We start from the raw sequence: 23,227 nt of genomic DNA, 5'->3' as shown, positions 1-23,227 counted from the left end.
GGGTGGCACGAGTGGAAACAGTGTGTGGAGCGACTTTGTACAGAAGGTGACAGCAAAGCCCATTTGAAGTCAAATCATGTGAAAATCTGGATTTTCAGCAAAGCTCTCTTTTGTGAACATACAACCACTAGAACCCCTTCAGAGAATTAAGTCACCCTATTTACAGAAGTTTAGCTTCATGTGCAGTCTTCTGAAACCGTGTTGACGGTGTCACATGGGGTCGCACTTGCCCGTGGATGGAGGCCGGGGCCCCGCTGACTCTGCACTGTCTCTCCCCGTGGCCTTGGCGTCTCCGCGGCTCGTGTATCAGGCAGGTAGTCAGGGTCCCTTCCTGGGGTTTTATGTGCAGCTCAGCTCTTGGCTGTGGAGCAGGTGGCCGGGGAGAGGGCCGAGGCGGGGGTCAGGCCCGAGCCTGTGAAGCCAGCCTCAGGCCCCGTCTGGGTCCGGGGCGGGAGCCTGACCTGCGGGGAGGGGTGAGCGCGCCAGGAGCCTGCCAGCCTCGGGCCCTCCCCTGCCGTGGGCGCTTGCTGAAATTTTAATCTGCAGAAAAGACCGTTCAGATCATCGGATTCGACCGCTCTGTTTCCGAAGGGAAAGATTGAGGCCTTCGGGAGTGATGTGACTCGTGTGTCTGCCTGCCCGCCGGCCGCAGCCGGGACGTTGCCCACGTGGACCCACCAGCCGGGTGACCCCAGGCTCCCTCTGCACTCTCGCACCAGCTTGTCCCCCCCTCGGCCCCGTAGAAAGGTTGGTGGGGTGGGAGGGTGACCTGCAGTTTTGTTTTAAATCCTTTTGAAGGACACAGGAAAGCTTGCTTGTTGCGGCGCGGCTTTGGGAATGTTCTGTGATTGTCTCGCAGAAGACGGTGGGTGACCCATGTCGATTCTCTGTGTTTCTGGCGGCTGACCTGTCGGGTGTCAGACTTCGGCCGAGGCTCCCCCGCCTGCTCGGCGAGAGGAGGGTCGAGGGGATGTTCAGAGGGGCTCACAGACGGGCCAGGGACCGTGTCTTTGGTGATTTTTTCTGATGCTTCTGGACGGTGGATTCTGCCCTCTCACGCTCTGCTCTGGTCGACGTGAACTTGAACCTGCACCCGAGAATCGCCGAGGTCCGAGCCCTCGTGTGACACCCGGGACATGCCTGGGGGCCCGTGTGGAGGACGCGGGGCTGGAAGTGAGAGTTTTGGAGACGGGAGCATGGAAGGAGGGAGGACGGTGCTCTGCTTTATCAGAGAAGCTTTACTTCCCCTGGAGGGGATTATTCATAGGATAAAATTTAAACTAAAAAGGATTCATTTCCATTAAGTGCAGAGTGGTTGCAAAACAGAATTCTTCTCTTACCGCGTGTGTACAAGGAGATTAATGGCCTGGAAACTTACAGCTGCTGGACCGTCTGCAGGCCTGAGGCCCCTGGTCTGGAAGGTCTGCTGACGGGGCCAGCAGCCAGCTGGGCCCCGAAGCCAGGGTGCAGCCCTCAGTTCTGCCGGGAAGGAGCCGTCAGCGCAGGAACGCTGGGGACGGGTCTTAGAGGCTTGACGCCTAATTAGGTTTCTTTACTCGCCAGAGCCTGAAGCGGGTACTGGGACCAAGTACACTGAGAACTGGACTGAGTCAGGTAGAGGGTGGCTTCTTAGTTCTTATCCCCAGTGGAAAGTGTTCATCCTGGTGGAAGGTGTTGCTCAGCCACAAATGTGCAGCATCTGAGTTTTTGCAGCCTCACAGGAAAGCACAGGTTTCCTAAACCGTGGAATGGATGTGCCTTTTAAGAGTCTCATTTAGGTAATGTCGAGTGTTAAACGCACAGGCGAAACAAAGCACAACCAGTTTCAGAGCTCTGGAGCGTTCATCTGAAACGCAGCATCATCATGAAGTGGTGAGGCTCTCAAAATCAACCGGTCGAACAACTAAACCAGAGAACGTACTGAGCAAACGCACACTCTACCACGTACCTGGCCTTGTAAGACGCAGCGATACAGTAGCTACACGGCTGCCCTGGGAGGGCTGTTATCTGGGGGGGGGGCGGGGGGGATGGAGACCCTGGTGATAGTGAGTGAAGGGTCTCCAAAGCCCTTCTGTGAGAGGGACCCCTGCGCTGAGTCCAGAGGCAGGACTCGGGGCCAGGACGCCCCATCTGTCCTGGGACCACACTCAGCACGGGGATCAGCCGTCGGGTCACCCCAGGGTCTTCCAGGACCCGCGAGTGACCGGTTTACATTTGGAAAAAACTCCTGGAAATTTGGAGGGTAGAGTAGAGGCGGGTGAGGCCAGAGGCAGAGAGATGACTGGGAGGTGGAGAGAAATGGGCGGGGTGGGTACAACAGGGGCTCTTCTGTACCAGCGTCTGGCCCGCAGTTGAGGTCAGGGTCCCGCCCTGGGGCAGAGGCGTCTGTGCAGGTCGGAAGGTGAGTCCACCTGCCAGTGCCCTGAGATGGGGGCAGTGTTGTGCTCGCATGCATTTCTGAGACTCACTGACCTTTGCTGGGATTCACAGAAGGTCGGTGACTGCCTCCCCGCTACACTTCGAAAGGTAAAGGGTGGGGTCAGAGGTCAGCCTGCAGAGCCAGGCCGGTGTGATGCTCCCTGGGGCTTCCTGCTTAGTCATTTCGACCAAGAGCACAAGCCTACTGCAGAAGGGAGTGCCCGCCGAGCTGACGGCACATTTCGCTGTGAGTCGGAGCTCAGCGGGGGCAGTGGGCAGACAGGTTCGCAGAGCCGCCACCCCGCGGTGCCCCCTCGACACGTTCTGTGAACCTTTGTTCATTGACAGCCGCTGGGCTCTAAGGGAGGCAGCACTGCCCTTCGGAGTCCGTTTTTGCCGCGAAATGGACGTCCCTGTATGGACACCCACGTGGGCCCCCCTCAAATGCTAAGACGGTCGTTTGAAATTCAGAGCTCATTTAAAATAGGCCTGATCTACAATCCAGGCTCAACTGATAACTTTCTACGGGAGGGCGTGAAAGGAGGGAACTACGGGGATGGGGACATGGGGCCTCTCCCGGCGTCAGGTCGCCTGCCTGCCGCGTCCCAGGGCTGTGCCCTCTGTCCCTCTCTCCCCCCACGCAGATGCACAGAAACCATTGTTTGGGGGTGTCATCCGGCTGCAGCCTGAGCCATTGTGTGGTAGGGAGTTGTTCCCTCCCAGAAATGGGCGCCCCTCCCTGGCTGCGTGTGGCGGGGAGGGAAGGGTACCACTGTCTCCCACTGTCTGTGTTGTCCGTGAAATGGCAGTGGTTAAAGGCCTTTGCCCAAAGCCCCAGGATTTAATTTTATGCAGTTGTGACAAGCATGGATCTACTGAAGTTTGTATGTGTCAGCACGGCCATTTTAAAAGTCTGCAGGCAAGAATTGTTTCAGTTTGTTTTACATAACTTTTCTTCCCCCTGTTCACATCCTTTTAGCTTTAGACTCATAAAATACAGGATTCGTCCTACACGGTAGTGTTTCCTGTCTTGTCAACTTTACTAGTTTCCAAGCCTCTTCCCTTGTCAGCGGGCTGCATTACTCTATTGCAAGTTCTCTTTAAAAATCAAGCTCTCTTATGTTCATTTTCCTGTGGAAACAAGTCCTTTTCAACGTTGAGGCTTCTGTGTTTGCAGTGGCTACAATTAGTTTGTATTTTATTCCTCAGGCATCTATTCTGTTTTGATGCCTACAGTTAAAAAAAAAAAAAGATTGGTGCTTGTTTCTCTGCGTTTTTCACCTGTCATGACAAAAAATGTGAGAATTAGGCACTTTAAGGAATCCTAATTTTATATGTTTCTATTACTGTAAACTTCAAACTTTTCTGTGTTTTATGTCTCAGTAGGATCCTAGAGCTTTGTTCAAAAGGTATATGTAAACCTTCTAAATTTTTCCTATTTATTTTTGAATGTGCAGGGTATTCCAAGTCCAGCAGGTATATAGCAGTGGTTACAGAGAAGCTGTCTTCTGCTGCTCTACCCCACCCCCAGGCACCCAATGTTACCAGTTTTCTGTGTATCCTTCCAGAGGGAGGAAGAGATACATTTGTCCCTCGATTTTTTTGGGTAATGTTTTGTCACTAATTACATCAGTGTGGTAACAAAATTACTAATTTTCCCCCTGCATTTTCTTTAAAAACATATGTTACACTTCGATGGTGACTGTAAAAAGTTGTTTCCACTGGGGCGGGCGTGGGCAGGTGGGGACCAGGGCTGCAGCCCTAAAGGAGCCGGGGCCGCAGTCCTGAGTGAAGGGGTGAGATGCAGAGCCCCCTTCCTTGGGGTCCTGAATATTTGAATTTATAATATGGATCCTTCTAGAGAGGGGAATGTATTAACTCTTTAACTCTTGGTGTGAAAAGAACTTTCAGACCCATTTCTCTGCGCTCTCGTCCTGGAGGGGATTCTGGGAGAAAGATGCTGACACGCAGAGAAACTGCCGGCACCGCAAAGCCAAGCTGTTGGCTGAGAGCAGGCCCGCGCTCGCGCCGGCGGGGACTCGTCCTGAGAGGGGCTGAGTCAGACCCGCCTGCTGCCGCGCGGCCGTCCTGCGGGGTCCGGGGACAAGGACGTGCCCCTATGATCTGTACCCCACGCTGCAGACACCCACCCACACCCCACACCCCACACCCCAGGAACCAGACCCTCCCTCCTGAGGCTGTGGCCGCTGGGATCAAACACGCAGGGACAGTAGTAGGCGGACAGTGTGCGCATCTCCCGCGAGGGGACCCGTCTCGGTGGGCGGCTTTGGGTGTAGAGAATCGCGGGACGGGGGATGGCAGAAAAAACCACCTCCCTTTCAGTTATGAATTTTTGAGTAACACTTAATGGGGGAGGAAAAAGACACTTCCTTCCTTTCTGAAGAGGATTTAGAGCACCGTGGAGAGAGCGGAGCCGGCGTGCTGCCCTTCAGAACTGCTTTTCCGTTTGAAGGAAAACGTCCCAACGAGCTCATGATGCCCAGGCACTTCTTGAAACCGACGGCTGCGTGTGAAGTGTTGGTGGATTTCCTGGCCCAGAGAACAGGGCAGGACCCTTCTTGAGTCACGACCTTTCTGGAGCGTTTTAGCCCGGTTTTGATGCAGAAAGATGCTGGAACGGCCCACGCAGGAGCCGGTGCGATTGCTCAGGGCAGCCGGACTCTGCTCGGCGGTAGCACGTGAGCACCAGGCCCTCCCAGGTGCCGGCGCGGAGATACGGCCGCCCGCGGGAGGGTGTGTACCCGGCAAGCAGGAAGCGCGGCCGCCGGCGCCCCGGGCCAGGTGTGCGCGAGGCGGTCCCCAGCTCTGGCGGCCGCCCGCCCTCCGGTGCCCGACTCCGAGGGTCGCGGTCCGGGAGCATGACGGCTTTACAGCTCAAAGAGCTCTCGCAGTCGGGGCTCTACCGCCGGAGGAGGGACCGGCCGGACAGCCTGCGGCTCCCAGGGCAGCAGGAGCAGGCGCTCAGGTGAGTGGAGCCCGGCGGGAGGGGGAGGGGCGCCTGGCAGCCTGAGCCCCGGCCCGGCCGGAGGGTGAGCGGCGAGGGGCGACGGGCTGAGCCCCTGGCGTCAGCTTCCCAGCGCTGCAGCCTCGCTACACCCCCAGGGCCGAGGATCGCGGAGGGAGGGTTAGACCTGCCCGCCGCTGTCGGAAGGCACATCGCTTGGGCTTCTTAGGGCGCGTTTCAGAGGGACTTTTCTCTGCGTTTTGACGGTGAGGGTCGCGGGTGGTGTCTTGGGTGGGCGTCAGGGTGTTGTTCTTCGGTGTCGACATGGATTTCACAAAGGAGGGCAGAGCAACTTTTGAACGTAACCTGGGAGGGAGGGAGACCTTTCTAACTGAAAAGGTTAGGGGTTTCTGTTTCCACCGTTAATTGGCCTAAAACAACACGGTGTCAGTTTTGCTTACCGCTACTGAATTATCTTTAGGTTACAGGTTCTGAGCAGCCCCTGCGCGCTAAGCTGTTGCTTAAACTGCTGTGTTTGCCGCGAGGGGTGGGGCTCGGAGCTGACAGCAGGGACCCTTCTCCGCGCACGCGCGCTGGGTGGCACCTCAGTGCGTTTGCGGACACTTGATCCACGCGTTTGAAAGTTCCACTCAGGTGGTGAGAAGAATAGATACGTTTTATATATGTATATAGTATATAATAATTATATTCTCTCTATATATATATTTCACCTATAAATTCGCTTTTAGAGTTTATTTTAAATTCTTTAAACTTAACAGGAAACAGTTGACAAGGAAGCCCTTTAAACTTGTATTAACCTTGTGTACAGATTTACTGCAGGAGCCGTGCTTTGGGTGGGGTGTGTGTTCATTTGAAATTTTCTGACTCTGGCTGGTACTGATACTCACACTGTTAGAATGTATTCCCTACCACGTCGGGTGTCTCTTCGCTACAATTAGTGTATCAACTCTGAATTGACCGGATTAGACAGAAGTTTAAAGCTTCAGAGTTTGACGTGTAAATTTCAAGTATGAGGGTTAGTGAGAATTCTGAGTGCCCTCCTGCTTGACCAGATGGGCACGGGTGGACGTGAGCCCTGAAACTGCCTCCGATCCGCTCTTGGTCCAAGAGTGGTTTTAATTTCAGATTCGGGGTCCTAAGGAATTTACTTTAAAAGAAATAAGATATGTAAAATGATGTTCAAGACCGCCAACTTTCACTTATTTTCAGACAGTGGCAGGAGTACCCATGAATGAGATTACCTGTTACGTCCGAGGGGCTGGTTATGTAGATAAGTCATAATGGCCTTTGAAACAACTAGGTTGTTTTGTTTTGTCTCGAGTTTAAATTACAGAAGGAAGAATCGTTCTTAAGGTGTATTGCTTGTTGCCTTGGGGTGAGGACACATTTTCCCACTTTTTCTGCTGTATTGTCCCCTGGTGATTAGAAGGGGCTTAGGCTGCTGCCATGTCTCTGTCCCCGGGTTCAGAGAAGTGACCATTTACTTATTTTAGGACTTCGAGCTCAGCCAGGAAAAGAACCTTCTATCGATTTAGAGAGGCAGGGTTTTCGCCTAGTTTTATAGGAAGCCTGTTGTTAGTATGAAATCGGGTTCCTCAGGTAATAGGAGCTGGAGGGGTGACTTTGAGGTTAGACACGCCCAGTTCAGGCCGCTGGGTCAGGCAGATAACCTTGATGGATTCAGGTGGCTCCTTTAAAAGGAGGATAAAAATCACTGCCGCTATTGAGTGTCGTTTATTATCTCATAAAACCCTCGCCACCAGCTTGATGGCAGGCGTTGTCATCCGGTGAAGGGTACTTCATGCATTACTCACTCGGCCACCATTCATCCATCTGCCGTGTGCCACGTCGAGGCTGGGCCGCGTTAAGACTCATGGCCGCCCCAGGGACACCAGCGTCTGGGCCCTGGAGGGTCACCTTCAGGTGTTCCTCCCAGGAGCTGTCGCTGGACTGAGCACCTGTGACATTGGGCACCTCGAAGTAGCACAAACCCGCTCCCACTCTGACCCCTCACTCACACACTGTTTTCTCAGCACGTTTATGGATTCTGGCAGAAAAACCATCAGAGACTAACAGGGCTGTGCTCACTGCCAGAAAACATGTTTAAGTTTAAATTGAAGACTGTGCTCTGAAACAGGACACAAGTGTTTAAAGACCACGTAAGAGTCAGTGAAGGACTTCCCTGGTGGTGAAGTGGTTAAGAATCCACCTGCCAATGCCGGGGACACAGCTTCAAGCCCTGGTCCGGGAAGATCCCACATGCCGCGGCGCAATTAAGCCCGTGCGCCACAGTTACTGAGCCTGCGCTCTAGAGCCCGCGAGCCACAACTACTGAGCCCGCGTGCCACAACTACTGAAGCCTGGGCGCCTAGAGCCCGTGCTCCGCAACAAGAGAAGCCACCGCAATGAGAAGCCCGCGCACCGCAATGAAGAGTAGCCCCCACTCACCGCAATGAGAGAAAGCCCGCACGCAGCAACGAAGACCCAACGCAGCCAAAAAAATTAAAAATTAAAAAAGAGTTGGTGAAACTGCTTCCGGCTTCAAACTCCAAACTGTTTAGAACAGAACGCTGCCGGTATCGATTTTTATTTTGAAGTATCCAGTACAGCCTGAAACGTGCTCTCCTTGCTTTGCACAGCAGACCATCAGCCTCCACGCCTGAGGGCGGAGTCACGGCAAGCGGTTCATCTCGTTTATACTTTGTCACAACAGGACAAGGTTGTGTGATGGGAGCCTCTTAGTTCTAGAACGTGTCCTTCAGTGTGGCTGGAACCTGACGTGCCTGAGAGACCCCTGGACGTCACCTTCCTCCATGGAGGTGGACCTGAGGACTCTGCATGCAGGTAGCGTTGGTGCCACCTCCTCATTCGGGGACAGGACTTCTGACGTCTTCTCTGCCCGTGGGTTCATTCAGTGAAGCTCTTCTCCCACCCCCTGGGCTCGGAAGCTGTTCCTCGTACCTTCCCGGGCATGAACCCTTCTTCCTGAAGTGCCTGATGCCTGAAAATACCATCCAAGATATACCCTTGTGCGCGTGCGTGTGTGTGTGTGTGCGTGTGTGTGTGCGTGTGCGTGTGTGTGTGTGTGTGTGTGTGTGTGTGTGTGTGTGTATTTACTCCTTAGCTATTCTCCCTCTTACATTGTGCTGCACCCAAACACAGTGTTTTTTGAGGAAACCTGAATGAAAAACACACCTGTGCGACCCACAGCCCCTCCCGCCCACCCACCCCCGTTAAAAAGTCTCAGAGTCACCTCGGCTCTGCCTCAGACACATGGGGTCTGTAACTAACTGGGGACATCTCAGAATCAAGTCTTTGCCAGCCGGCTCTGAAAGGAAGTTTAAAGAAGGACCAGGGGCTGGCGAATTATGACCCTTACGCCTGATCTTCCTGTTTCTCTGTGGCCCACGAGCTCAGGATGGATTTTATAGTTTTCAAATGGTTGGAAAAAATGAAAAGAATATTTCATGGCATAGGAAAATTACATGGAACTCAGTTTCCACAAATAAAGTTTTATTGACACACAGCAGACGTAGTTGTACACGTGGTCTCTGGTGGGTTCTTGCCGTGGTGCCCGAGCTGAGCTGTGGCCACAAAGACGGGTCTGGCCTCCGGCTCTTTGCAGTCACCCCTTGGTCTCGAGCTCAGACCAAGGACCCTTAGGTCCTCCCCTCTTGTTCCTTTAGTTTTGCCCCCCTCCTCCCCTCCACCTGCATGAAACAAAGGTGGATCAGAAGAGGCGGCTGACGTTTGTGCCCCTCTGTGAAGTCCACTGGGAAGGACTCGCTTGTGCTGTGCTTTCCTACGCTTTTCCTGGTGGAGCTGGGTCACCAGGACCACAAAGGGGGTGCAGAGAGAAGTAACCTTTACTTTACGGTGGTTAAGTAAGGCTTTGGACCTCCTGTCCTTCTAGATCTGGGATGGCGTTGTGTTCCAGCCGCAGGATGCCTTTGCTTGGTTAAGAGTAGGAAACACGGATCAGGCCCCCATGCTGACTGAGCCCTTGCTGGGGGCCCGGCGCTGTGGTGAGAACTTCCGTGGTTCTGTTCTTAACTCAGTCCCGAAAGGGGGAGAAGGACCCAGCTCCCCGCCTTGGTTCAGCGTCCTGTCGGGCGGGAACTGGGCCGTCCCAGTGCGCGGGGTGGGCTGGGGGAGCGTTTCCTTCAAACCTGTCTGCTGTTTGCCGATCATCAGGGGGACCCATCTTTTGACTGAAAAACCAGCGTTTGTATTTTAGTTTTAGAAACGTCATCTGTTAGACAGAGGGATAAAACTGCAGCTTGGCCATTTTGTCTGTCCTCATTTAACGGTTCAGCAAGAACACATTTAATCTTCCCGACAGTGAGCTCAACTGATAACAAGTATTTCTTCTCTTTGGTCCAGGGAGGTGTCAGCTGGCCAGTGTTGGTTTTTGAAAGGTAGTAGTGCCTTCTCGTATGTGTTTAAGGGTGTAATTCACACAAACACACACGCATGTGCGTGCATGCGCAATGGAGTACTATCCAGCTGTGAAAAAGAAGGAAATCCTGCCGGTCCTGACAGCAAGGATGGGCTCTGACAGGGCCAAGTGAATGAGGCGGACAGGGAAAGACAGACAGCGTGTTCTCTGTCTTAAATGCAGAATCTAAAACCAGAGTGGAATGCGGGTCCAGGGGCAGAGAGTGGAGGCCTGGGGAGGGGCGGTTTAACGCACAGACTTGCAAGTAGAGGATGAACGAGCTCTGGAGGGAGGCCTGCCACGCGGCATGGTGACGGCAGTCAGCAGGGCTGCGCCACGTGGCGTGACGGAGGTGTCCCTGATGCTCCGGGGTGATCATGCAGCAACACTAAGCATGTCAAACCAGCAGCCGTGCACCTCCGACTCCCACGTTACGTGTCCGGTGTTATCTCACTTTAATAACTGTGTGACACACAAGTGTTCCTGTTGGAATAGCGGGTTTTGCAGGCACCCGTTCCTCACCCTTCTCACCCCCACCCCTAAACTGGTCCAAGCCACAGGCCCCACCGTCCACCCCGGGGCCTGGTAGCCACCCCTGCCCAGGGTCTGCTCCTCCCTGAAGGAACGAAAGCACACTGGCTTCGAGGTGCCTCTTGTATTCCTGGTTAAACCCCTTTGACTCTGAGAGAGCAGGTTAAATTGACGTCCATCCCTCTGACGTCCCGCACAGAGGGCTGTATCTACCAAAGGATGGACCGTGACCTTCCGGTGCTCCTTCTTCAGTGGTTTTGGGAGGCTTATTTTCTGAAGGGAAGTGTTTTCCTCTCGGTCACCTAAAGTATTTCCATATAGTTGAGGGGGTATATGCTGAAAGTAAAAATAGTATTAATGCTTAAAATTAGTGTGTGTTAAAGGGATGGTTGATGGTCCTGTTCTGTGTCTGTGCTGCTCTGAGACCCTTGGCAGAGAACCTCGGCCTCAGCAGAGTCAATTTGTAAATTTGCTGTCACTCACATAAAGTTTTCTAAATGATTTAATTTAATGACAATTAAATGCCAAGATTTTAATCATTATAAATTGCTTTTCTGTTGGTTAAAAGGAAAACAAAACTTGATGTATCAGTTATAAATCACTTATAAAAACAAAAAAAATTACAATTGGCTAAAATGTTTGCTTTATATTACTTTAGAGAAATGCTATTAAAATGAAACAGTGCTATTTATTTTATATGTATTTACATATCTTGGAAACACAGCCACTTAATTGTGTATATGTGCGACCCAGTGGCCATTCTGTGATTAAAACAGACTTTAGACAAATATTCTCCTACATAAAATCTACTTTTAGAAACAATCATTAAATAAGTTAATTAATATGAATTATGAAATTAATATGAATTATGAATTAATACGAAGCTGGTTGCAGCTTCTTAGAGCTACTGTAACAAGGACCACACCCTGGGAGGCTTTGGACGGCAGAGATGTCTGTTCTCTCAGTTCTGGACACTCGGGGTCAGAAATCAGCGTGGCAGCTCTCCTCGTGCCTCTGATGTCAGCTGCAGGGCTGTGTGTCCAGCTTGTGGGGCATCACCCCACCCTGGCCTCTCTCATCACGTGGCTCTGTCTCCACATGGCGTCCTCCTCTGTGTGTGTGTCTCCTCTTGTAAGGACACCAGTCACATGGGAGTTGGGCCCACCTACTCCAGTGTGACCTCAGCTTGTGCCTTAATTACATCTGCAGAGACTCTACTTCCAATAAGGTCATGTTCACAGGTACCAGGGTCAGGACTTCAACACGTCTTTTGCAGTAGGAGCCCTAACAATGGTGTCTGCATGATACACTGAAGCTTTCTTATTTAAAAAAAAAATTTTTTTTTAATTTACTTATTTATTTTATTTTTTGGCTGCATTGGGTCTTGGTTCCTGCGTGCGGGCTTTCTCTAGTTACAGCGAGCGGGGCCTATTCTTCGTTGCGGTGCACGGGCTTCTCATTGCGGTGGCATCTCTTGTTGCGGAGCACGGGCTCTAGGCGTGCGGGCTTCCGTAGTTGCAGCATGCGGGCTCAGTAGTTGTGGCTCGTGGGCTCTAGAGCGCAGGCTCAGTAGTTGTGGCGCACAGGCTTAGTTGCTCCGCGGCATGTGGGATCTTCCCGGACCAGGGCTTGAACCCGCGTCCCCTACACTGGCAGGCGGATTCTTAACCACTGCGCCACCAGGCAAGTCCCTCAACACGTCTTTTTAGGGGACAGAATCCCACCCACAGCAGTGGTTTTTTTGAAGGTTAAAGATCATTCCAGTGTGCAGTTTTTTAGAAACAGCTTTATTGAGGTGAAACGAATGGGCCTCAGTAGATGCACAGTTTAACGTGCAGCTTGGTCAGTGTTGACACGTTCACAAAGTCAAGGTCACGCGTGTCCTCCTCATCCTCAAGTCCCTGCCTGCCTTTGTAGCCCTCCCACGTGCCTAGGCAGCTGGTCGCTCTGGATGCTCTTGCATTTTCTGGAGTGGTGTATAAATAGAACCGTTTGGTCACATACCCTTTGTTTTCTTTAGGCTCCTTTAACTCAGCATTGTTATTTTAAGACTCGGCCGTGGTGCAGGAGTCAGTATCATTCATTTTACTGCTGAGTCACCTTCCGCTTATGGATCTACTGCGTTTGTTGGTTCCCGGTTGAGTGGTACCCAGCCCTTGGCCGTTTCAGATGCAGCTGCGTGAACATTCGCATACAAGTCCTGTGCTTTCATTTCTCTTGGGTGGAATGGTGGGGCTGTTTGGTGGGCACACACTTAATATCTGGAGAAATGGCTAAGCGGTTTTCCGAAGGGGCTGTGCCATTCTGTGTTCCCACCAGCAGTGTTTGCGGTTCCATTTTATCCACATCCTCAGCCACACTTGGCACGGCGGATGTTTTCCAGTTTTAGCCTTTCGGGGGAGTGTACTGCTATCTACTTGTGGTTTTATTTGCATTTCCCTAATGACTCACGAGGCTGAGTATCATTTCTTGTGCTTATTTGCAATTCCTGTATCTCCTTTGGGAAATTTACCATTCAGGTCTTTGCCCAACTTTTACTGGGCTATTTCTTATAGTATTTAGTTGAAACGGTGCTTCGTATGTTCTAGATACAAGCCCTTTGTCAGCTACATATTTTGCAAGTGTGTCCTCCCAGTGTGTGGTTTGTCTTCTCATTTTTATAAATGTCTGTTGACAAGAAGCAAAAGGTTTTTTTTTTTTGACAGTTGATTGATCTTTTTCTTTATATAAAGTTTGTGCTTTTTGTGTCCTATTTAGGAAATCTTTCCCAAACCCACAGTGAATAAGATTATTAATAAATATGTTCCATATAAATGTAAAATCATTAATTATTTCTTTACACCAGCTTGGCCTCTCTTGCCCTTCACTGCTTTTCTGGCTGTGCTGAGTCCTCACAGGGATGCTGTGCAGTTCACAAGAAAGGAAAAGGGCCCTGGAGACCCGTGGTTGGTAATTCAGGAGTTGAGCCGGGGCTGTTCCCCGTGTGTCTTATGCTCTTAACTACACACTTAAGCCCCACTTAAGTTTTAGGGTAAAGTTTCTTACCTGGAAGGTCTGAATACACTTGATCGTATCTTAAAAGTTAAAAATTTACCAAGGGTGACTTCCTATGATGCCCGTTGAAACAAAAATGGAATTTTTCTGCCTCGTAGATAATGCATACATGTTTGCCAGAGAAACTATCTAGGTTAAGAAAGCTAAAACTATTATATTTTTGTGTCATAATGAATATATTACTTAAAATTAAAATTAAGCATTATAAGAATGTCCAGCCTTTTATCTTACCTAAAACATTTGTCCTCCTGCCCCGGCATCAGGATGTGGGGGAACGGACAGTGTAGGAATTGACCAGGCATCAGGGCACAGAGGATGTTTGCTTATGTCTGAGCATGTCTGCTGCCAACTTTAGTTCTCAGTTCTAACAGACAGACAAAACTGGGACAAAACAGAAATTCTGCAGTGGTTTGGAAAATTTTGTTTCTTTCTTTCTTTGCCGCACCTTGCAGCATGCGGGATCTTGGTTTAGCTCCCCAACCGAGGATGGAACCCGAGCCCTCGGCAGTGAAAGCGCAGAGTGCTAACCACTGGACCGCCAGGAGTGATTAGGGCTCCACGCTTTCACTGCCGAGAGCCCGGGTTCCATCCCTGGTCGGGGAACAATAAAAAAGAAAAGAAAAGAAAAAAAAAATAAGCCTTTCTGGAAAATTTCCAGGTGCAAGGAAATACGTTCTTTGTTTCATGGTAAAAGCTAATGTCAGTCATCTTGGCAGTATTGGAGATAAACTGACGTTATGGGTATTTTAAACAACGAGGTTTTATAAAAGTATAGCCGATTTAAAAGATCAAAACTTTTCCTGGGTATGGAATCGTTCTTTGTGTGGCAGTCAACAAATGCCTTTAAGAATGGATTCAACCGGAAATATCAGCTGTTCAACACAAATTGCGGTTTTGGCTCTTCTTGATTTAATGTCGTGCTTTATTTAAAGGATATATTGTCAGGTTATGGGTTTTCTGCATTAGGCGTTTGTGTGGTTCAGTCAGCATTTGCTAAGGTCCTGCCACGTGCCAGGGATGTGAGGCTGGTTGAAACATTCATTATCTGCTAACACAGAAGTTCTTGTGTGTGGACAACAGACAACAGAGAGATACTTAAAGACCTTGCATCGCTGGAGGGAGGCCCATAGCGCTGCAGGAGCAAGTGCGTTAAAATCCTCTATTGTGAGAAACAGATTACCCAGCACTTAGCGGCAGCGGGAGTTGGCAGACTTTCTGTAAAGGGCCAGATAATAAATGTTTCAGGCTTTTGAAGTCCTGTCAGCGTCACAGCTGCTCGGCCTGCGGTTGTAGTGTGAACACGGGCCGTGGAACATGTGGGTGAATGTGTTGCTAAACTTAATAAAAGCAGCCGGGGAGCCAGATCTGGCCTGTGGGCGCGGATTTGCTGACGGCAGGCCTGTAATCACCATCATTGTTTAGCTCCCAGTTGGTGAGGATCAGGAATCGAGTTCAGCTCAGGCCGGCGCCTCTGGCTGAGGGTCTCTGAGTCAGGGCTGCCTCTTCTCGAGGCTGGAATGGGGTGAGTGGCCCCAGAGCGTTTTGTAGCCTAATTCCAGAAATGACTGCCGACCACCTCTACTGAATTGTCTTCATCAGGAGCCCTTCAGCGAGTCCAGCCCACACCGTGGAGGGAGCCGTTGCACACAGGTGCGAATACTGTCAAAGACAAAATACTCATGACACCTGGTAGAGAACAGGAAGGACCATCAGGATGGATGTAGGGACCCCTGCAGTGGGGCAGAGAGATGGGGCTCAACTCCAAATCCACCAAGGAAAACTGGGGATTTACAGCGAAGGAGCAGGCGGGGGTCAGCGGGTGGAAAGTTACTGAGAGGGAACATCCGGGTGGAGGGATTCTGGCTAAACTGACCTCCCAGGATTCCTGCTGAAGACAGGCCAGGGCATCAGACATCGCCTGGGGGAGGGGTGGAGGCCGAGGAACCGGTCAGATACAGGGGGCCATCTGACCTGCAGGGAGGGGATTCTGGCCCAGCTGACAGAGCAGGATTCCTGTGAAACTGGACACTCAGAAGTCAGGGCCCGTCAGAAAGCTCGGCAGGGAGTCTTTGTGGGTGCCTGGAGGTGGCCTCCCCAGGGCTGCCGCAGGGGCTCCCAGAGGAGAGGCAGTGGGTGCGGTGCAGGGAGATGAGACCCGCGTGCCCACTGGCTCTGCTGCCAAGTCAGCCTGGGCTCCTGGTCCAGCGTCAGTGCCTGTGTCTCTGTCGTCGTCACGGTGCCTCAGCCTCCCGGGAGCATCATTTCCTTCCATCCAGCTCCTCTCGTCTCCGACTTCTGGTTCCATTTATTACTTTGCAGCCAGGCTTAGGTAAACACTTGCTGAATGAAAGCGAAGGAGATCCAGGAAAGAAGCAGACCTCTGCAGACAGGATGCCACAAAGTCGCGGCCGTCCACCCACATCCATTGTTGACCCCTCCTCTGCCCGGTTGGTGCAGGGGCACTGGGGTGGGGACAGCGGGCACTGGGGCTCGCGGCCGCCCCGCCCACATGCCCTCATGCTCCCAGGAGCCCCTGTCACCATCCCCACCAGGTAGGCGGGCGTCCCGGCTCTGCTGAAGTGCGAGAGGTGCGGGGACCAGGTTTTCCATCACGGTGGCTTCTTGCTAATAGACACTCAGCACAGGGTCGCTGAGTTGCAGGAATAAATGAAGGTCCTGGTACCTTGCTGTCGGCTTCGTGGTTCCTCATGTCCCCGTGACAGCAGCACGGCCCTGCGGGGCCCATCACGTGTCCTGATGCAGAGCCACCCCGTCGAGTAGCTTCCCCGCTGTGACAGCAGCCTCGATCCACTAGGCCGTCCAGACCTCTGGCCCCAACACCCTCCACCCTGGCCAGTCTGCCAGCCTCCTCGGGCCATTTAATGCCCTACACACCTCATGGCCACCTTCCCGGGCCAGTTATTCCCTGGACCGATTCCCAATTCACGTAACTCCTAGACTCTGATTGCTGGGTGAACAAGTGATATAAGACAGATTTCTGTCCTACGGCCTCACCTTCTTCCTGGTTGCCGCTGGGCAATCTTCTTCTTTTACTGATTTTTCTGTCACCCTCGTTATTATAACTATTTGAAACCTCCCCCGTCATTGGTTTTTTTCACCGCACCTGCTTTCCTGAAACCACCGAAGCTCAATGGTGTAAGATTTCTCTCTCTGTCCCCCTCGTATTTGTGCAGATAAACTTCACGTGGGGACACGTTCAGGTTTGCAGGGATGTTATGCAGCCAGTGCGCAGTTCCTCCCTTGTGGCGGTGTAACTGCTTCCCGTGCCCCCGTGCGTCTTGCCCGGCCCCTCAAGGGCCCTCCTCCCCGAGCCTCTTTGACCTTTCCCCCTGCCCTCGGTGATAGATGGTCCCTCAAACGCTGTGACTTTGGTCTCTTCTCAGCCGAGCCCTCGCAGCCCAGACAGAGTTTGACCCCCCCCCCCCCGTCACTGGCCCACGTCACCTCATCAGTCTTGGTTCTGGTAGGGGGCAGTGACAGCAGCAGGCTCCGGCTGGCTGGGGCAGGAAAGAATTTTATTGGAAGGAGTTCAGATTGCTCACAGAATTGACAGAAATGGGCAGATGGAAGAGCCGGGCTCGGGGGGGCGGGAGGCTGGGAGACCCCCCAGCAGGCACCCTGGCCGAGGTCCCGGAGCTGGACCGAAGCGTCCCGGCTGGAGCTCGGTGCTGCTGCCTAAGCTGCTTCTGTCCCTAAAGATGCCTCGTCGGCGGTGAGGTGCTGGAGCCAGGGTCTTGGGCCTGCAGGACCAGGAGGGAGCCCCAGGGGCTCAGGGTCCATGGCTCTGGACAGTCTGCTCCTGGATGGGCGGGGCCCGACCTCAGGGCGCAGGATGAGGGGAAGGGTGGTCAGGCTGCAGCAGAGCCTGTGGCCTCTTCCTCAGCTGTGAGGGTGTCAGGGGAACGCGGGTGGTCCAGAGAAACCGAGTCAGGCCGAAGAGGAGCTTCCAGAGCTGTGCATGAGCCCAGGTGCTTGAGCCCAGGTAGGTGCGTGAGCCCGGATGCAGCCTCGGGGCTCAGGACCAGTGCTCAAGCATCCAAGTCCATGGGAAACGTCAGATGGGGGAGGGAAGGTAACCTGGCTCGTGCAGGTCTCCTGAGTAAGCAGTTCACCTGGGCACCATCTACACCTGCACAGCGAGTGTGCAGACTGCCTTCTGGGTGAGGAAACGTGGACGTTGGCCCCTGAGGCTTCACGCTGTTGTCTTCCGGCCTGTGCCCAGGTGGTGACCGCACAGGTGATGCCCCGTCCCCGCCCCACTCCGTGCTGAAGGTCTGACTCAGTGTTTTTACCGCGATGGCAGCATCAGGTGTGGATTTTGTCCTTGTGAGCTGTTCTTGTTTTTCTATCCCTTCACTTTTGCCAGGATCTTACCCTTAGTAATTGCTTTGGTGGGTTTTTAAATTTTATCCTTTGAATACAGAATTCTTTTCTGTATCTGAAAGGAGAAAACTGTTCCTTGAAATAATCCTGGTCCTTTGTCTCCATGGTTTAGAGTATTCTCCTCTGTGGAGAGCTCTTAATAGAACCAAGTCCACGTGCGGTGCAGCCTCGCAGACTCATCACTGGAGGGTTCGCCGCTCTGTTACTCAGTCCACGTGGTTCTATTCGTTTGTGTGCACTATTCTCAGTATTCGTCTCTTGATGGACTTTCTTAGTAGACTGAGCTCTTTGAAAACTCGATTATTTTGTTCTTGCTATTTTCCTGGCTTAGTCGTGTGACCTGGACCAGGCTAGTTCTGATGGCATTTTTGCTCTCCTTTATGCCACGACAGATTGTTCTGGTTTGTGCTTTGCCGTGCTTGGTGTGGACCCGGGACGGGGCAGGTGCACGTGGCCTCCTGCACGGAAACCGCGCCCCCCCGCCCCGCCCCATCAGCTCCATTTATGGGAGAATTGGAGCCCCACAGTCAGGAAGGCTTAAGGTTGCTTTTATATCATTTAAGTACTTAAATGTGAAAGACGCAACGCAGGCGCTGCCCTGAGCTCCGGAGCTGCCCTGAGCTCCGGAGCTTCCCCTGCACAGACCTTTCCTTCCACACCTTCCTGGGAGGGTTGTGGCTGAGGCGGGAGGGAAGGGGGCAGGACAAACACGGCGCAGGGTGGGAGAGGAGGGCACGGGTGGGAGCTGACCTGGACCCCCAGCGATTTTATCACGTGACCCACCACCCTGCCTGTAGGTGTGGGTGTTTCCAGCTGCTGAGTGAGCCCCGTGCCTGTTACTGGATCCGGGCCCTGGGGTCTGAGCATGGCCTCGTGCGTCGATCTGGGTCCAATCAGGATGAGAAACCCACACAGTGATTAGAAGGAGGAAGGTTCACTGCAACAATGAAGTTCCTAACTCTAACGGGCTTGGGAAGAGGGGCTGCAGGGGGGAGCCCACTGGGCGCGGGGCTGGGGGCCCAGGGCCGGGAAGAAGGGGCAGGATCTGAGCCCGCAGAGGGAGCCGGGAGGCGGCCGGTGGGATGTCCGCCTGGCCTAGCGCCCGGACCGGGTCAGAGCAGAGACCCGAGTGATGCTGCTGAGGGGCCGGCGGGCCTGCCTGAGGTCGGGTCGGGTCGGGCGTGACCACCGCTCCTGCAGATACGCAGACTCCCTGCCCCTGAGAAAAGCCAGGGGACTGGCCGAGAGCTTTCTCCCTCAGCCTGCTGAACGGCGTTCAGAAACCCAGTTCACCCAGTGCGGGGAGGGGTGCCAGGCGGACCAGAAGAGGGGGACACGCGGGACGCACATGGGCCCACGGAGAGACGCCAGCCGGTGCCGGGCATCACTGTTCGGCCCCTCACATCCTCCGACGGTCCCGCGGGGGCATCTAAGGCTCGGCAGCTGAAACAGGTCCGGCCTTGCCGTGCACACCTCGTGAAATGTGAAGTGAATGAAAGGAAAGAAAGCTTTTTTTTTTTTTTTTTGCGGTACGCGGGCCTCTCACTGCTGTGGCCTCTCCCGTTGCGGAGCACAGGCTCCGGACGCGCAGGCTCAGCGGCCATGGCTCACGGGCCCAGCCGCTCCGCGGCATGTGGGATCTTCCCGGACCGGGGCACGAACGCGCGTCCCCTGCATCGGCAGGCGTACTCCCAACCACTGCGCCACCAGGGAAGCCCAAGAAAGCTTTTTAAAGTTATCAAAAAGAACCGCATTTTTCAGTTCCCGCACTTTATCTTGTCCGCTATTTTTCAAATGTTGCTTAATGTGCTGAAACGTACATGAAAACATGTTCTTTGTTGAAAAGAAAAGCAGTGAGGCGGGAGACTAAGATTCCAAAGGGTTGCTTTCACTTGAACGAAATGTTTCTTTCTGTCCTTTGTCCTGAAATTCTCACGGTTTTTTTTCCTTGAGGAGGGCAGACCTCAAATTAGCTCACGGTCAGGAGATAACTGGGCTGGCTTCCTCCCCCCAAGGTCTGCTGAAGGTCAGCTTTCAGGGAGCCGCCCTGGCTGAGGCAGAACTAAAATAAGGACCTAACGGAGAGCCAGAAAGCAAGTGGCGCGGGTGGCCACCATGGGCGCAAAAGGGCTCGTGGACACACTGCAGGGCTTTCCGCGCAAGCCGGGCTTTCTCTGGAGTCCACACTCCTGCTAAAAATGCTGCCCTTTTGTGTTTGAAATACGAGACCCTCTCAAGTTTGTCTCTTTTGGTCAGGACACGATAGATCCCTTAAAAAGGATGTTTCGGGGTGAGACGGTGTGTTTGTGGATCACAGTATGAGTGCCGGGGAGAAGTGACCCGAGAGTGGAGGGCTGCTCCAGGGGCGTTTTCCCACGGAGACGGCTAAACACGCAGAGAAAACGGCCCAGCCTGTAAGAGGAATTCTGAGCATGTTCTTCAAGCTGACCAAACCCTGCTTGTCTGAGTGACCGTGGGGACCCAGTGGGAGGGAACCTGGTAGCCCAGTTCCAGATTCCAGCCGTGATGACAGTTCGGGGCGTGGGGGCAGTTCCTTTACTGAGGGGATGAAACCAGGCTGAGGTGGTGAGTGGGACCCTTAGATGGAGTCATGCAGTCCCGGGGGAGGGCGGCAGTCTGCCCACCTGCTGGCCCATCCCGTCCCCTGCGACTTCACACAGGGCTGGTCCAGCTGTTGGGAGATGGGGGAGCACGATGGGGCCGGTGGCGGAGTGTGTCCGTGCGGCGCCAGTCCCTCTGCAGGGTGGAGCAGGGTTAGATCTTCCCAAGTCCCACGGCTCCCGGGCCACCGGTCAGCACAGGCGGAATGTCAGAGAAGTTTCACAGGAGGATCTGAGCGCTGGGCGGGCCTCAGAGGGCTGGAAGCTCCGGAAGGCTCGGGAGAAAGGGCCTGGAGTGTCCCTGTCCTCTTGGATGGTGTCCTCAGTGCCGGGAGTACTTGATCGTCACCAGTAAAGGCGGTTGTAAACACCCATGTGGCAGCAGCCCTCTCGAGTGTGTGCGGATCTTCACAGGAAAAGGGATCGGGTATCATTAGGCTGTCTGCACACACGGAGGCCTGGGGACGTCCCTCTGCTTATCCACGAGTCAACTCAAGTTTTACGCCTGTTTGTGGCCTATCAGGCATACGCCGTACACCTGCTTTAGTTATTAAAGAGAAGTGCACACTGACCAGAGGTAAAGTCCTTCTTCATATAAAGACATAAAGGCTTCCCCAGACCTCCGTGTGTGGCAGGAACATGGTGAGTCTTCTCTGCCTCTTGTACACTTTCTGTAACAAGCTGCACCGTGTTTGGGCCGACGGGGTCGGGGAGCCCAGCCCACCCCGCAAGCCGTGCAGTCGGGCCCTCCTGTCCCGGTGCCCCATGTGCCTGCACGCGGGGCTGCCCGCCGCACACATCATTCGCCAGTTTTCTGCTATTAAAGATTTTGCCTTTTGCTCCCGTCGATGGAAATAATCAATAAACAATCTAGAATAGGAATAGAAAAGAGTTTGGGGCGTTTTTCTGAGCCAAACTGAGAGGACTCTAGCCCGGAAGACAGCCTCTCAGGTAACTCTGAGGAGCTGCTCTGGAGAAGCAGGGTTTTCAGCACAGTTTTATATTTCATCAGAACAAAGAACATTAAACAAGCCAGGGGTGCTTTCCTTCAAGGTTTAAAAACAACAGACCAGCACACACGCAGTGAGTCAGCGTGGCCTTGGCCCCTGGGGAGGGAGGCTTACCGTCCGAGGAGGACCAGCGCTGTCGTCCCGGGAAGGGAGGCGTTTCATCTTTCTATTAACAAGGACGTTCTTCACTTCTGGTCGCCGTGCACTTTTCTTTAATAATGAAAGCAGACATACGGCGTACGCTCGATAGGCCACACACGGGCATAAAGTTTGAGTTAACTTGTGTATAAGCCAGAGTGACTTCCCCAGACCTCCGTGTGTGGAGACGCCTTCCACGCTTCCCCGTCCCCCTGCTTCCCCGGCTGGGCCTGCACAGCAGGTGACAGGTGTGCAGCTCCCTCATTTCCACTTGGTTGGAGGAGGTGTGCAGCCGAGTCTCTTCACTCTGGCCCGTCGCGGTGCATGATTTTCTTCTCTGCAGCCAGGATCTGGGAACAGTTTAACGGATGGGGCAGACGTCATGGTAGCAGCAGTGCCCTGTCCCTCCCGTCTGTTGGAGGGAACGGGGCATTTGTGCTGGACGGGGATGTGAGAAGGACCTTTCCAGCACCAGTATCTTTACTGCATGTCACGATTGTTTTGTCTTAATAGGAGAGGAAAATCAGAGTAGGTTTTCCGTTTGAGTGAAATAGAGAAACAGTGAAAATAGCTGGTTTGCCATCCCCACACTCCGAACGCCCCGGGTTCCTGTGGATAGAGGTTGGAGAAGCTCCTGCCAGGCTCTGGGGTCACATCCACAGAGCGACTCTGCCTGTGTGACGGGGGCAGCATTAACAACGCGTTTCCTGTGTCAGGGCCCGCTTTTTACAGGCAGTCGGTCAACATGTTCAGCCACGTAGATGAGGACCTACTGTAGAGCACAGCAAACTCTACTCAGTACTTTGTAATGACCTATATGGGAAAAGAAGCTAAAAACCAGTGGACCTATGTATATGTATAACTGATTCACTTTGCTGTACCCCTGAAACTAACACAACGTTGTAAATCAGCGATACTCCAATAAAAATATTTTTAAAAACGTAGATGAAATATTTGGTAGTGATGCATGTAATTCAGTTGCTGCTATTTGAGGGAATTTGAATTTAAAAGGTACCAGTTATTAAAAGTTGCGTTTTTGACTTTGCCAACCACGCTGGGCTTACACTCAGTGTCTGAGCTGGTGGAAGTAGCTGCCCTTTCTTGGTCTGCCGCCTCTGAGCAGGTGGTTTGCCTTGGGCAGGGTGTTTCCCCAGGGGCGGAATTTGTTCTGGCTGAAATCATGGCGTTAGCTGGATTGGTGGCCTTGAAGCCTTCGGTGCGGGACACAGGAGTGGCCAGCTCAACAGCAGACGTGCTGCGTGTGGCTTGGCACCGTACACGCAGTCAGGCACGCTCAGCCCGGGTCCCAGAGCCTGCCTGCTCTGGTCTGAACGTTTGCGCACCCGCTCAATTCACGTACAGAAGTCCTAACCCGCGATGTGGTGCTAAGAGGGGATGAGGGGCTTCCCTGGTGGCGCAGTGGTTGAGAGTCCGCCTGCCGATGCAGGGGACATGGGTTCCTGCCCCGGTCCGGGAAGATCCCACATGCCGCGGAGTGGCTGGGCCCCTGAGCCATGGCCGCTGAGCCTGCGCGTCCGGAGCCTGTGCTCCGCAACGGGAGAGGCCACCACAGTGAGAGGCCCGTGTACTGCAAAAAAAAAAAAAAAAAAAGAGGGGATGAGGTCGG

The 23,227-nt window shown here is 53.2% G+C and overlaps 1 protein-coding gene across 5 annotated transcripts in view; it reads left to right on the top strand.

Annotated features, from left to right (window-relative positions):
* The window catches only part of LIMS1 (LIM zinc finger domain containing 1), a 94,325-nt gene that overhangs the window by 45,112 nt on the left and 25,986 nt on the right, over positions 1–23,227 (top strand). For 2 of the 5 annotated variants that reach the window (XM_079940139.1, XM_079940144.1), the window contains exon 1: positions 5,053–5,404. The exons of the other annotated variants lie outside the window; for them this stretch is intronic. In XM_079940139.1, the coding sequence (XP_079796265.1) occupies positions 5,298–5,404 (107 nt within the window). In that variant the 5' untranslated portion in view covers positions 5,053–5,297. Of the gene's footprint in view, positions 1–5,052; positions 5,405–23,227 lie in introns of those variants that run through there. 5 annotated transcript variants of the gene reach the window in all.

Source organism: Stenella coeruleoalba, assembly GCF_951394435.1.
Source record: "Stenella coeruleoalba genome assembly, chromosome: 13".
Classification (NCBI taxonomy): Eukaryota; Metazoa; Chordata; class Mammalia; order Artiodactyla; family Delphinidae; genus Stenella; species Stenella coeruleoalba.
Note: the sequence above shows the minus strand (reverse complement) of the source record. Positions and strands in the feature narration are given on the sequence as shown.